Source organism: Mustela putorius, unplaced genomic scaffold, assembly GCF_011764305.1.
Source record: "Mustela putorius furo isolate JIRA1106 unplaced genomic scaffold, ASM1176430v1.1 tig00537248_pilon_pilon_pilon, whole genome shotgun sequence".
Lineage (NCBI taxonomy): Eukaryota > Metazoa > Chordata > Mammalia > Carnivora > Mustelidae > Mustela > Mustela putorius.
The window spans coordinates 6,729,146-6,742,522 of NW_025422387.1; the positions used below are offsets into that span (position 1 = coordinate 6,729,146).

General features: G+C 58.4%; 1 protein-coding gene and 1 long non-coding RNA gene across 3 annotated transcripts in view; one reads left to right on the forward strand and one right to left on the reverse strand.

The window, feature by feature from the left end:
• Nucleotides 1-13,377, forward strand: part of SH2B3 (SH2B adaptor protein 3) — a 38,157-nt gene that overhangs the window by 20,782 nt on the left and 3,998 nt on the right. Inside the window, exons 3-5 of one of the 2 annotated variants that reach the window (XM_045073561.1) lie at nucleotides 12,844-12,945; nucleotides 13,027-13,118; nucleotides 13,202-13,299. In XM_045073561.1, the coding sequence (XP_044929496.1) occupies nucleotides 12,844-12,945; nucleotides 13,027-13,118; nucleotides 13,202-13,299 (292 nt within the window). The remainder of the gene's footprint in view (nucleotides 1-12,843; nucleotides 12,946-13,026; nucleotides 13,119-13,201; nucleotides 13,300-13,377) is intronic. The other variant, XM_045073562.1, reaches the window with a different exon arrangement.
• Nucleotides 910-12,845, reverse strand: LOC123390140. Its single transcript, XR_006604761.1, has 2 exons — nucleotides 8,733-12,845; nucleotides 910-7,289 (listed from the first exon to the last, which is right to left on the reverse strand). It is a non-coding gene; the product is annotated as an uncharacterized LOC123390140 (long non-coding RNA).

The following is a 13,377-nucleotide window of genomic DNA, read 5'->3' on the forward strand; positions in this document are numbered from 1 at the left end:
AGCTCCTCCGGGTTTTGGTTTTGCGTTTTCTGCTCATAGAGCTCACGGCAGAGACTGTAGAACATTCCCTGAAAACCGCCTCCGAGCCCCGCACCTGGAGAGAACCAGCATTTTCCATCTTGGCAGAAGGCTTGGTGACCTTTCTTCTTGCATTTCCTAACTTTCCCCCAACTGCAGTTCTTCGAGCATTTGCTCCTTCTTCTTTCTGAGCTTCTCTCTGGAGCCCGCTGTGTGCGCCAGGTGCCGGGGCGCGGGCACACACCTTAGGACAAAAACCCCAGCCCCGGGGGACGCACACGCCTCGTTCTGCTTTGTGACCTGCTTTTTTTTTTTTTTTTTTTTCCCCACTTAACAGAGCTTGGACATTTTTCTGAATTATCTTCCAAAAATGTCTTTTTTTATACTGACTACGCAATATTTCATTTACACAGAGAGGCTGTGATGTATTTAATATCATCCAGACTCCTGATTCAGCCATTTCTCACTTTTCTGCTTGGAGAGTGAACTGCGCGACATACACTCGTCCATAAATCTTCGTGCCCAGCTCTCATTACTTCCTTAGTTAACTTCCTAGAAAGGGAAGTGCTGAGTTGAAGGCTTTATGACAGCTTCTACAGCACGCTCGCTGAGCTGTTTGCTTTTTCTTAAAATTATTTATTTATTGATTTGAGAGCAAGGGAGGGAGAGAGCGCGAGCAGGGGGAGGGGCAGAGGGAGAAGCAGCCCCCCCCCCCAGCAGAGCCCCATGTGGACCCTGAGATCATGACCTGAGTTGAGGGGGGGCCCTTAACCAACTGAGCCACCAGGCGCCCTCTGAGCTTTACCGAGATGCAGTTCACAAGCACGGAAAATGAACTTATTTCGAGCGTACAGCAGCAGCTTTGGGTGTATTTATGGACTTGCGCAATGATCACCGTGATCTGATTTTATTAGAACACTTTCGTCATCTCAGAAAGAGACCTTGCACCCATCAGCAGGCACTCCCCACTGTCCCCTCCCTCCGCCACTGGTCTGCTCTCGGTCTCTCTGCATTTGCCCATTAGGTTGTTTTCATAGAAGTAGAATCCGAGAATTTGCCGGTCTTTTGGGACCAGCATCTTGTACTTGGTGTCACGTCTTCAAGGTTCACCCATGTTGTGGCAGGTGTCAGCGCCCCACTCCTTTTATGGCTGAGTCCTATTCCACCGTGTGGACACACGACGTTCCGTCTGTCCATCAGTGAACGGACGTTGTGTCGCTCCCCCATTCTGGCACGTGGCGTGGCTCCTGGGCGGACGGGGCTGGGCTGCCGTGAACATTCGTGTGTAACCTTCTGTGCAGACGTCGTGGGTTCATCTCCCTTGGGTGTCTGTCTAGGAGTGGGGCCGCCGGGTTGCATGGTAATTCTCGGTTTCACATTTTACTGCCAGACTGTTGTCCGCAGCGGCTGCCCCGTTTTGTTCCCACCGGCAGGGGGTGAGGGCTCCAGCTTCTCCACATCCTCGCCAACTCTTGTTATTGGTCTTTTTTTGATTGTAATCGTCCTGGTGGGTGTGAAGAGCTCTCTCATGGGGTTTTGATTTGCATTTCCCTGATGGTGACTGATGCTGAGCATTTTTTTCACGTGCTGACCTGGCCATTTCTATGCTTCTGCTAGATCCTTTGCAGATAGCCTTGCAGAAGGGCTGGGGCCGCTCACCTTCTCACCACCAGCAGGCCCAGTACTGGGTATTTGAGACTTCTGCCAACTTCTAGGTGAAGTGGTTATCTTGCTCTTTCTGACTGCAGTGGAACAGACCATTTCTCCAAAACCAATAAAAATATTGAATTCACATAATATTTCACCACAGGAGAGTGCAGTGCATTGGTTTTTACTATATTCGCTGTGTGCACAATCACCACTGCTAATTCCAGAACATTTCCGCCGCCCCAGAAAGAAACCCTGTACCTGTTAGCTTCAGTCCACTTTCCGTGCCCACCCTCCCCAACCCCTGGCAGCCACTAGTCTACTTTCTGTCCCTGTGGATTTGGACCGTTTCTCTTCCGTTTCTTGGTCATACAGATTTTTGTGACTTACAGGCCTTTTACAACACTGTCTGCCTTTTTTCTTGTTGATTTGCAAGAGCTCTTTACATGAGCATAAGCTGTCACATGCTGCTAATAATATTCCCCTATTCGCCATTTGGCTTTTCAATTTCTATCCTGAGGTTCTTCATCTCTGGAGGTTTTTAAGGCCGGGCAATAAAATACGTGACCTTTTCCCTCGGGGTTCTGTCCTTCGCTTTTCCTGCCTCAGGCCCCTCCCACCCTGGATCGGATCATTACTTGGGTTCTATTCCAGTTTTGTCTCGCGCTTTATTTTTCACTTCTAATTATTTAACCCATCCGGTTTCTCTTCTTTCTGGCTGCTGTGATTTCCTGTTGTTTTCTGATGTCCGTGAGATGCTGTGTGTGCAGGCACATGGTCTGGGGAGCGCTCGGTGAACAGGCTCAAGGTAAGGGTGGCAAGTCCGTCGGACGCGCTCAGAGGCGTGGGGGCCCGCCGGCTGCCGTGCCGGGTGCCGTGCCGGGGTGCCGTGCCGGGTGCCGTGCCGGGGTGCCGTGCCGGGTGCCGTGCCGGGGTGCCGTGCCGGCTGCTGTGCCGGCTGCGGCTGCGGCTGCGACCCAGCCAGCTCCTTGCTCTCGCCTGCGTTTCCATCCGTTCGGGGGCTCCGAGCCTTCCTGGCACCCCTGCCGGGCGCCCCCCCCCCCGCCCCGCCCCAGAGGCCATCGTTCCCGCCTCTTCGGAATCACCATTCTTCGAAGGCAGGAGGTGGGTGACGTGCCCCCTCCGCCCCGGGTGCTCCCCCACCCCAGGCCGCCGACAGAGGCTGTTAGTTCTCAACCACAGCTTTTTCCACCCTCAGCCGGCTCGGCAGCCACCGGGCCCTGGGGCTGCAGCTGAAGCCTGAGTTGCTGAGGTGAGGGGCTTCCCCCCGCTGCTCTGGCTTCACAGCAGGGCCCTTGGTGGGCACCTCGTCCAAGGCCTTGGGGCCCGGGACCCCTCGGCCTGGTGACACCCATGGTGATCACCTGCAGACTCCAGTGGCCCATCCGTGTTTGGGGGCAGGAGTGTCCAAGTCCGCAGGTGCACCCTACCGTGCGGCCGGAAGGCCCAGGTGGGCAGTGCCAGCTTTGACGCTTGGGCACAGCTGGACACATGGCCTGGACTCTTGGAGCCATGGCTCTGTCTTCACCGCAGCCCCGCACTCATGGCTTGGGGTGTCCCCAGGACGGAGGTGGCCAGGAGCAGTGGCACTGTGATGGGAGGGCATGGCCTGGGGCAAGGGTGGATGGGGATGGGGTGCATTGGTCTTGGGGCTCTGCGGTCATGTGGGGGCAGGGGCGATTCCTGGCGGGGTCTCCCGGAGCAGGATGTGGTCGCTCAAGGTGTGGGCTGGTGGCAGCTGATTTGCAGCGGGTGATGGGGAGGGCGGGGTAGAGGGGGTTTCTGGCTGGGTCCCGACCCCACTCAGGACCATCTCTGGGCCTGCTGGCTGCCTGCTGAGCACTCCCAGACTAAGAGGCCATGACCGTCCTCAAAAATGTTCCAGGCCAGCCATAGACTGACTGAAGGTGGTGGTGGGTGACCAGCCCGTGAGGTCCTCAGGGTCTTTGCTCAGTTCCAGGGTCTGGAGAGTTGTTGATCCTAACCTGCCACCCTGAGAGCCCAGGTTTGGGCCAGGAACGGTGCCCTGCGTGGGGGGCGCAGCTTGAATACAGATGTGGAGGAGGTGTTGGCCAGTGCGGGTGGGGGGCACTGGTTTCCTCCATTCCTGCCCTGTAAGGCTCTGTCCTGGGTGGTGCCAGGTGTGGTCACTTTTGTCACCCTGTTGGGCGAGATCAGCTGACAAAGGTGCCGACGGACTGACTGGCTCCTTGGCTCATCTGTCCTGTCATGCCTACGAGTGGGTACGGCAGGTGTGGAACCTGCGGGGGTGGCCCCTCTTAAGCCACAGCCCCCCTAGTCTTGGGTGTGGCCCCTCCATGGGCAGGCCTTGGAGTGGAGTTCACGCTTGTCCTCACAGATGGTTCCTCCACACTCGGGCACTCTGTGTCAACCAGGACTCCTGCATCTCGGAAGCGAGTCGAGTGACTGTCAGGGAGATCCCAGGCCAGTTGTTTGTTGGGGGGCTGTCTCCCTATGGGGGGGGTCTCTATCTCCAGGTGTTTGTCAGGGGGAGGTTGCTCTAGCATCTTGGAGCTCTGTGTCCCTGTTCCTGTGATTCTCGGCGGGGTGGGGGTCATCTCGAGAGGGGGCTTTGTGACTGGGTCACTGTGAGTCTGGCATGTGGGGGGACCCTGACGGGCATGAAGGGGAGCTCATTGCAGGTGGGGCTTTAGATAGGCCCCCAGGCCCTGTCTCAGCATCTCTGGCTAATCACCTACACTATAGGGGCTCCTTGGGGCTTCTTAGGGTCCAAGAGTGGGCGAAGGGGAGAACTGTGTCTCTAGCAGAACTGTTTCACTTGGGGGGGGGGGTGTCACTGTGTCTGTGCTTGCCCTTCGGGGGCTCTGGGGACTCTTGCTTGCCAGGGAAGGGGGGAAGCTGACTTGACCCATGTGGGTTTTCCAGAAGTGTCTCCCATCCCTTTCCTGTTCCTCTGAGAGGGGCTTAAGGCAAAGGCGCCAGACCAAGGGGGAGATCTGGCTCATAGTGAACTGGTGTGTCTGGGGGACTCCTGTGTAGTCAGGTCACAGGCAGGTCTGCTTTCCGAAGCCCTAGGCTGCGGGTTCCATGGTCATTCCCGTTTTACAGAGCAGGAACCAAAAGCACAGGAAAGCGAAGTGATTTATTCCGGGTCACCACAGAGAGAAGTGGCTGAAGCAGGCCTTTGAAGGGCCTGTGGAGTGGGGTTTGGGGCCCCAGGAAGGACCTGTGGTCTGTAGTTCTAACACTTCTTCAGCCTTCAGCCCCGGAACAGGCTCATTGCCTTCACTTTGCCCCCAAAGGCGCTGGGGAACCGGGGAGGGGGAGTGATAACTCGCCACACCCCATATCTGCTTCTGCTCCCCCACATCTACCGACTGGGAACCCGGGCACCCAGCCCAAGCATGTCCTCGGGCCCGCCCCGTTGCTGGGCCCCACCTCCGAACAAGGTCTTGGTGCCCTGTCCCCACCCCCAGAGGAACTCCCAGTCGGACGGTGGGGGCAGCTGCCTCATCAGGAAATTATGGCCCGGCCTGATAAGACCCACGAGGAGGGAGAGGCACGGGAATCGCACTAACCACAACCGAGCGAGCAGAGAAGGCTCCCTGGAGGAGGGGAGGCTCCCTCTGCGGAGGCCGCACTCTGGATCAGGCACCTCGGCGGTCCGAGCCCTGGCTCTCCGCAGCAGCTCCTCTGGGTGGCAGCTCCTCTGTGTGGCCCCGGGCAAGCAGATTCCGCCCGTCGGGCCCTCCCGCGCTCCATCTGTACCGGGGCGGGTTACCGGTGCCCGGGTGCAGCGCCCCGAGTCTTGCTCGCTTGCGGCCAGCGCCCCCCTCCCCCAGCCAGCTGCAGCCCGGAGAGGCCCAGCTCACGTCCTGACTCCCGGCCCTCCCCGGACCACAGAGCGCCTCGAAGTACCCTGTCCCTCCTCCAGAGCGTTCCCTTGGGTGGGGCTCCGCAGTGGAGGAGGGACCGCGGCCTGTGTCCCCCAGGCCCCGGCACTCAGGGCCGACTCGGTGCCAGGGCTGCTGCGTGACTAGACCAAGGCCCCAGCGGAGCCTGTTTCACAGGATGATAAATGCGGGGAAGGAAGTACGGGGGTTTCTGGGACGGGGACTGTGACTGTGTATTTAGTCACTGGGATCAGGGAGGGCCTTCCTGTGGTGGCACATGGGTTGAGACCCAAATCTGCGAAGAGCTAGATTTGTGAAGCCGAGGGGGATCGCCTCCCCGAGGGGCGGCAGGTGCAGCGGCCTGAGGCGGGGGTGCGCTTGGTCCACTTCCCGAAGGCGGAGGCCAGGGCTGTGCTCAGAGTGGGAGCCGGCCAGCTCCGGGAGGTCCTAGGGACTAGGCGCCGCGGGGTCCTGCGGGCCGCGGTGAGGACTGGCGCTCCTCCTGGGGCGAGGTGAGGCCCGCAGAGTGCTGAGCGGAGGACAGGGCGGGGAGCAGCTGGCCTCTGGACCCACCCGGAGTAGCCCAGGAAGGACTGGTGGGTGGCAGCTCTGTTTCAGCGCCGCCCACCTCCTGGGGGCTTGGGAGGTCACCCTGTTTTCTCGGCTCTCACTCTGTAGCAGGGGTTCCCCGGAGCACCTACTCTGCCCTCAGCAGCTGCCCTCCTCCAGATTCCAGGGCCCCCAGCACCCCTCGGCCTGCGTCTGTGGGAGGAGCCTGGGGAGGGGGCGAGGAGGAGGCGGGGCCCAGGACTCCCCGCAGGTGCCAGTGAGTTTCAGAGCCACCCAGGGCTCAGGTTAAAACACAGTCATCAGGCTCACTTGCACGGGTTACAGGCCAGACTTGGGTTGTGATTAGTAACCCCCGGAGGTTTCCTGAGCCTTGGCGCCGCCCTTGTGAAGTGGGGATAAAGCACCGGCCCCCGGGCGGCTGGAGGGGCACGGAAGGCCCCCACCACTGCTCCTCCAGCAGACAGACAGCCCAGAGCAGGGCATGAAGGTCTTCCCTCCACACTTAATGAGGGCTGTCCCTTACACTGGGACAGTGACCTTCCTATTTCCTTGGTCCTGGCATCTCTTCAATATGGTGCTCTTTTCCTGTGAAACTGGAGAAAAGTTTTAAATGGTGGTGGCTTATGAAGTCAATAGTCCCAAAGCCATTGATGGGACAGCCCCGGCCGCAGTGCCTGACACGGGGGTGCTTCCAAAGGGGGTCCGCCAGCATTTGCTGCCCCAGGCAACTCCCCTGCCATCTTCTGGGTCTGGCCGTACCTTCTGGCCTCTGAGCAGGGGCTCTTGCTGTGCTCTTAGCCTCCAGCGCCTTTCCTTCCACTTCTGCCACTCAGGGGTGCTCTGCAAACACTTAGAGCCGCTGACTCTGCGCCTGGCTGAAGGCAAAGCTGGAGAGAGCGAAGTCTTCCAGAGCTTAGGCATAAAGTGGGGAGACAGGCACGTGGGCCGACTGCAGTGAGAAGGGGGGTGGCGAGTAACAGGAGGAAAGCTTCGCAGAGAGGAGCCTTTGCTGCCGCGCAGACGGACTGTTCCGAAGGTCTGCGTCCGCCCTCCGGGGCCTTCCCGTACCCACCGTGCACACTCCGTCCCCAGCTTCTCGTGGGAGGGTGTGGCACTGTCGGGTCTTACGAGAGGGAAGACAAGCCGGACAGGTGTCACCTGTGCACAGAGGACGAGGCAGAGCTGAGACCCAAGGCCCAGGATGGGAAGGTTGCCGTGTGGCTGTTACGCAGGCCCCAGAGAGGTGTCTGAGTGGGACACCAGGTCACGGGAACACACGCGTCCCCCAGGTTTCCCGGCTCCAGCACGGCCAGAGCCTTCCGTGGACTGTGCGTAGGATTCCCGGGCACAGGAGGCTGCCCTCTCTTGGGAAGAGTCCTTCTTTTGCACGGGCTGCCAGGTGCCTCAGCGACAGTTAAGTGGCAAGTAGAACTCTCCTCTATGTTCTAGCAGCTGTCTCCCTCCCACTGAGAGATCCTAAAATCTTCTTTGGAGGCATAGGGGGGGAAATAAGCCAGGGTATTCTCTTTACCTTGTGCGTGGGCTGCTGTTTCGACACCGCCAGTAAGACTAGACTGAGCACTTGACTGGGCACTTGACTGAGCACTAGACTGAGCACTAGACTGAGCACTCTCCATGGGGATGCTTCATCCTTTCTTCATTCATTCATTCACCCAGGACTAGATCTGCAATTTGCTCTGAGCCTTTTAAGTTTTCAAGCCGTCCTCTAAGACCACCTCCCAACCTCCCTCTATTCCTGGGAGGTCAGCAAGATCTTTACTGTCCCCAGGTCACCAAGAGGAAACTGAGGCTGCAGTTAGTGCCATGCCCAAGATCCCAGAGGAACCAAGTGGTGGAGTTAGGACTCGTCTAACCCCCTCGAGCAGGGCTCCAGGCCGCTGAGAGGCTGCAGCGAGGGCAGGGGTGCTGGGGTGGAAACGGGCCTCGGACCTAGACCTCCCAACTGTACACGGTCTCCTCCTTCCTGTGCCACTGCTGTTCCTCGTAGGAGAGGAGGGAGGGCCCCAAGCCCTGGGAGAGAGAAGTCTGCCAGGGGCACGCGATGGTCTGAGGGGACTCCCGCTGGTGAGACGCCTTCCCCTAGGCTGTCGCTGGATAAGGGCTTCTCCAGTGGCCAGGGGGATGCCACGGATGGAACGTGTGAGGGCCTGCCCTCCCCACACCTCTGGACCCTCCGGGCCAGGCCCTTTGCTACCTGGGTGAAGTGGTGCCTTCCTTTTCAGCTTCCCAGGGAGCAGGAGGGAAGAGCCGGTCCGGCCCGACTAGCAGGGGTGCTGCTGTCGGGCAGGAGCTCCCCGGAGCCTCTGAAGTGTACATCCAGCTGCCATTTCCCCATCTCTGACTTAGACAAGCCCCAACTGACCCTCAAAGCCTGCACACCGCACAGGGACTCGGGCACCCTCCTCTAACCACCTCACTGTGCACAGGAGTCCCATCGGCCTCCTCAGGTGCTCATGCGCTTCCCCACCTCAGGGCCTTTGCAAGGGCCATCCTGGTGCCTGGGAACCTCAGCTGAGCTCTCCTCAGAGCTGAAGGGAGCCCGTCATGTTTCTGTGGCCCTTCACGGCTTCCCCCACCTACCTGTCTGGGTCCTTCCTGTCTCCTTCTCGCTGGGCATCTGTCTCCCTTGTTAAAATGTAAGCTGTGAGTCAGGGGCTGGGTATTGTTTCCACTGCGGTACTGCACCCGGAGTTCAGTGTTCAGTGAGGGCTTGGCCGGTCCCTGCGCTGGGGTCTTGAAAGAACAAATGGTGATAGGCCCCATTCGCGGTGCTTGCGAGGACATGGCAGAGTGGGATATAGCATGTAGCCTTGGAGCTCTGGGCCACCCCTGCCCTAACTTAGCACATGGGCAACAGCAACAGGTCATGGGACAGCTTCGAGGGGAAAGGAAGTCTGGTTCCAGTTGTCCATCTCCGTGCCCCAGGCAGCTCTGAAGCCTCTGAAGGCAGAGGCAGGCGGGCCCATGGGTCAGTGAGGGTCAGGAAGGACCAGGTAAACCCACAGGTTGAGGCAGAGATGTTCATGCCACCCTCTAAAAGGGTAAGAGATGACAAACCTAGAGCCCGAGAAGTACAGTCTTACAGAAGCACATGGAACTTTCTGCCCAGTTTTTATGTCCACTGAATAGACTAACTGTTCTCTTAGGGCTTACCCTGCTCTCAGGTTCATTTTAAAACAAACTCGAAGCACCTAAGTGGTTCATTGTGTTGTCTGGATAGTCACATTGAAATACATTAAAAAAAAAAATTGGAGAGACTGAGCACAAGCAGGGCAGGGAGGAGAGGGACCTGAGCCGAAGGCAGCCGCTTAACTGACTGGGCCACCCAGGCGCCCCTGAAGCACATCTTCATATAAACTGCACCCTGCTGTTTTTCCCTTACCTTCACTAGGGCACTTACAGAGGCAAGCTAGGGGACACGTGGATTTCACCACAGGATGGGCCGAAGGAAGGCATGTGTGTCTGGTCCCTGGGTCACATGGAGGGGAAGCTGTCGTACTGGAACCACAGGGGACCCCGGGCTTTACCCACCTTGGCTGGCCCCAGCCTGGAAATTTCACAGCTGTTTGTCAGGCCATTATTTTTCCCACTTGCAGTAGCTTGCCCAGTCACCATAGCAGCTGTGCAAGGAGAGAGTGACTCTTAAATCTCTCTGCTTTATAAATGACAACACCGACAGAGGGCTGAGCTGAGCCACTTGGCCAGAGCTACAGAAGTAGCACAATCAAGACTGAACACTACCATCTAGAGAGAGAAGAAAGTGTAGAGCCTAGATAAAGTCAGGTATAGAAATGCGAGCCCTACTGTGGGGACAGTGTCAGAGCTTATCTGCTTCTTTGCCTCTGAGCTCCCTGGCAGCCAGGGCAAAGAAAGAAATGGTTATTCCCCCAGAGCCTGAGGGGCCATAGGAAAGAAGCTAGCTTTGTGGATGCTGGGAGGCGCAACTTGCTTCCCAGGAGGGGATGTAGTGAGTGACATGATACTGCTTACACGACGTCGTCTGGAGTGCTTTGGCCGTTCTAGTCACTCAGGTGGGACAAAGCGCATGCTAGAGTGGGGAACGTGTTCCTATAGCTGCTGATCCAGCCCCAGGGTTTGGGCTCGGCTTCCCATCCCAGCTGTTCTGAACCAGGAAGGCACCCATTGGTCCTTCCACGTGTGACCAGTGCTCTCGAGTCCTGCCCTGGACCATCCAGCTAGGGCTGTGGCCACAGGCAGGGTTTATGCCGCACCAAGTGCTCGCTCACCACTCCAGTCTGAGCAGAGCCTCTGGCCTCTCTCTACCATCAGACAGCACGGTACCTGGACACACCAACTCTGGGGTTCAGATCCTGACTGTGCCCCCAGCTGTGTGGCAACAGGGGAGACGACTGGGCTGGCTGGGACAGCTGTCCCCCAAGGTGCCTGACAGGAGTCGGGAAGAACCTGTATTTCAGCCTGTGGGCAACTGGGGGCCAGCATCTGTGCAGCAGGGCCGGCTGTGAGGAAGGAGGGCACTCCTCTTCACCACTGCCTGCCAGGTCAGCAGTTCCGCAGCTGCTGGGGACAGAGCTGGCATGGAGGCCCCACATTCAGAGTGAAACCAGTGGCTCTGTTGGTTAATCTCAGCATTCACCCTGGGGCCAGGCCCAGAGCGGAACTGAAAGGGAGACTAGTTCTGTTCCTTCTTGGCCTGGCCTACTTCCTCCCAGTGATCCTGAGGGCCTGGAGCCAGTGGGGAGGCTTGCGGGCCAGGCAGAGCCGACTGCAACAGCAGAAGGAAGGAACAGCACTTGGACCGTACCCGTTGTGCAGAAAGGAAACACCGGCTCTGAGAGGTGGAGCCGTGCGCACTCCAGCACGGCCAGGGCCCGTGTCCGTACCGCATGGGATTCCTGTGCTCCCCACATCTCACGGGCTCCCAGGCTGAGAAACGGGTATGGGGGAGAAGTAAGAGAAACTGGAAAGATTAAAAAAAAAACCCTGGCTGGTGGTCACTTAGGGCTGGGACTGGCTGGCCACATCTCTGTGCCTGCTGTCACGTTAGTGAGATGAGGCAGTCCGCCACGGCCAACGTCCGGGGCTCCTAGAGTTGTTCTTTCCTCCGGACTGCTGGGGGCAGGGGTTGCCCCGTTTGTCCAAACCTCTCCTGCCAGACGGCTGCATCCCTCACTGTTCACCAGCCCTCCTGCAGGTAGGAGTAGCTGAAGGCAGGTGGCCTGGCCCTAGGGTCACCATCCTTCTATCAGAGATGCCTGGTGCCTGTGTGTCTCGAGCAGTCACACACGTGGCTTTGGGGATGCGCTCCTGTACCACTTCTTGAAAAGGCAGCTTCTGCTCGAGATGCAGAGGTCAGATTCCCCCAAAGTCACAGTGCCAGGAACAAGCCTTTGGGCCTGCCTTGTTTCCATTCCTCTGCCCCTGCCCTGTGTTGGCTTGGTCGGGCTGGTCCTAGGTGGGCCTGGCGGTCTCCCGGTCCTTGAGAAGAAAGAGGTACTGGAGAGACGGGGCCCAACTAGGCTCCCTGTCCATTCCTCCATCATCTTTGGCTCCTTCCGCTGTTCTTACCTGCTTCTGGCCCCTACTGGAAGCAGCCATCCATCATCTCATGACCTCACGAGAAATAATCTTATTACCCTGATCACAAGAGGAAGAGGAGGAGATGGGGGGGCAGTAGAGGGGAGACCTGCATTCTGAGAAGCTGCTGCCCTAGAGATGCTGGCTTCTGTGCTCTAGGGCCCCAGGGCTTCCTGCTCCCTGGGAACAGGCATCTGCAAGCTCAGCCCCTGCTTTAGTCAGGTTCATTCAGGACCTGGGAGAGGAGCCCTTGCTTGCAAAGGGGTAGGGGACCACTTCCCATGCACTCTGAACCCCGTGTATGCTGGATGTCACGGGAGACTCCTGGGTCCAAGGTTTTGTGTAGGTTTCCAGCTGGTTCTACCTGGGACGAGCCATACCAAGCTTTGTTCCTTTAGGGATGCTGGCAGGAGCCCCAAGAACCTGTGGCTAAGCCGCTCTGCCAACCCCCACCCTGCAGCCAGATCCGACCCCGCATCTTCAGCCTTGTAGACAGACTAGCTGGGCGTGGCAGTGTGAACTTCTAGGCTGTTCGCTGTGGACGGAGGTGAAAACCTGATCTACCCTCCCTCAGGCAAAAGACTTCACCTCCAAGATTTGAGCTGCTTCTCTTTATGATGTGATGAGAGCATGTTTCCTACAAGGCCCGGAGAGGCCTGCACTGATGAACTGACGGCATGGGGATAAACTAAAGGCAGGAGAAAGGGCTGAGCCCCCGGCACAGGCAGTGCCACGGAGGGAAATGTGACTTGGGTGGGATGCCCTCATGTCCACTCTCGGCGCTTCTTTTGATGAGGTCAGCAGCCGTTGTGACCTGGCTGGGTTGTGGGGTGGGGGGCGCTCTTTGTTCCACCGGTGGAGGAGGGACAGAGGTCAGCAGGCACACCTGTCAGAGACAGGTTCAGGTACACTGGGGCACGGGAAGAGTGCTCAGAGGCTATAGGAGAAGGGCTTCGGCAAGGCTCCAGCAAGCCACGATGCTAGATCTTGGTCCAGGCTTGGGGTGCCCGCCTGGCAGCACCACGAGCACTCACTCACCCAACTAAGCCCTTGGGGAGACTGCAGGAAAGGAGAGGCCTGGGTGGACGAAGGGCCATCAGGAACAAGCCTCGAGTGCCCTCTCTTGGTCTCCTAGAGTTCAAAGCCCAAGCTACAAGCAGCCTGCTCCAGTATCCAGGAGGTTCGACGGTGCACACGCCTCGAGATGCCGGACAACCTCTATACCTTTGTCCTGAAGGTAAGTAATGGCTTTTCCCATCCGGGGGTCACACCTACACACCCAAGGCACCCACACAGCCACTCCCTTCCTCCTTGCCAGGTGAAGGACCGGACAGACATCATCTTTGAGGTGGGGGACGAGCAGCAGCTGAATTCCTGGATGGCCGAGCTCCGGGAATGCACAGGCCAAGGGTGAGGCCCCAGACCATAGGGCCCTACTCCTGACCTTTCCCTACTGCCCTGGTCTATCCAGATCCTAACCTCAGCCTCTTCAGCAGGCTGGAGAACACAGACCCAGAGACGCACACTCCCTCAGCCCCCGAGTCTGGCACATCCAACTCCCCACGGGGAAGCACAGATTCCCTGAACCAAGGTGAGTGGGTCAGGCCTCCGTTTTCCGGGTAAGTCGGAACCAGCTTCAGCCTCGGATGTGAGGTACCCACCGGGGGTG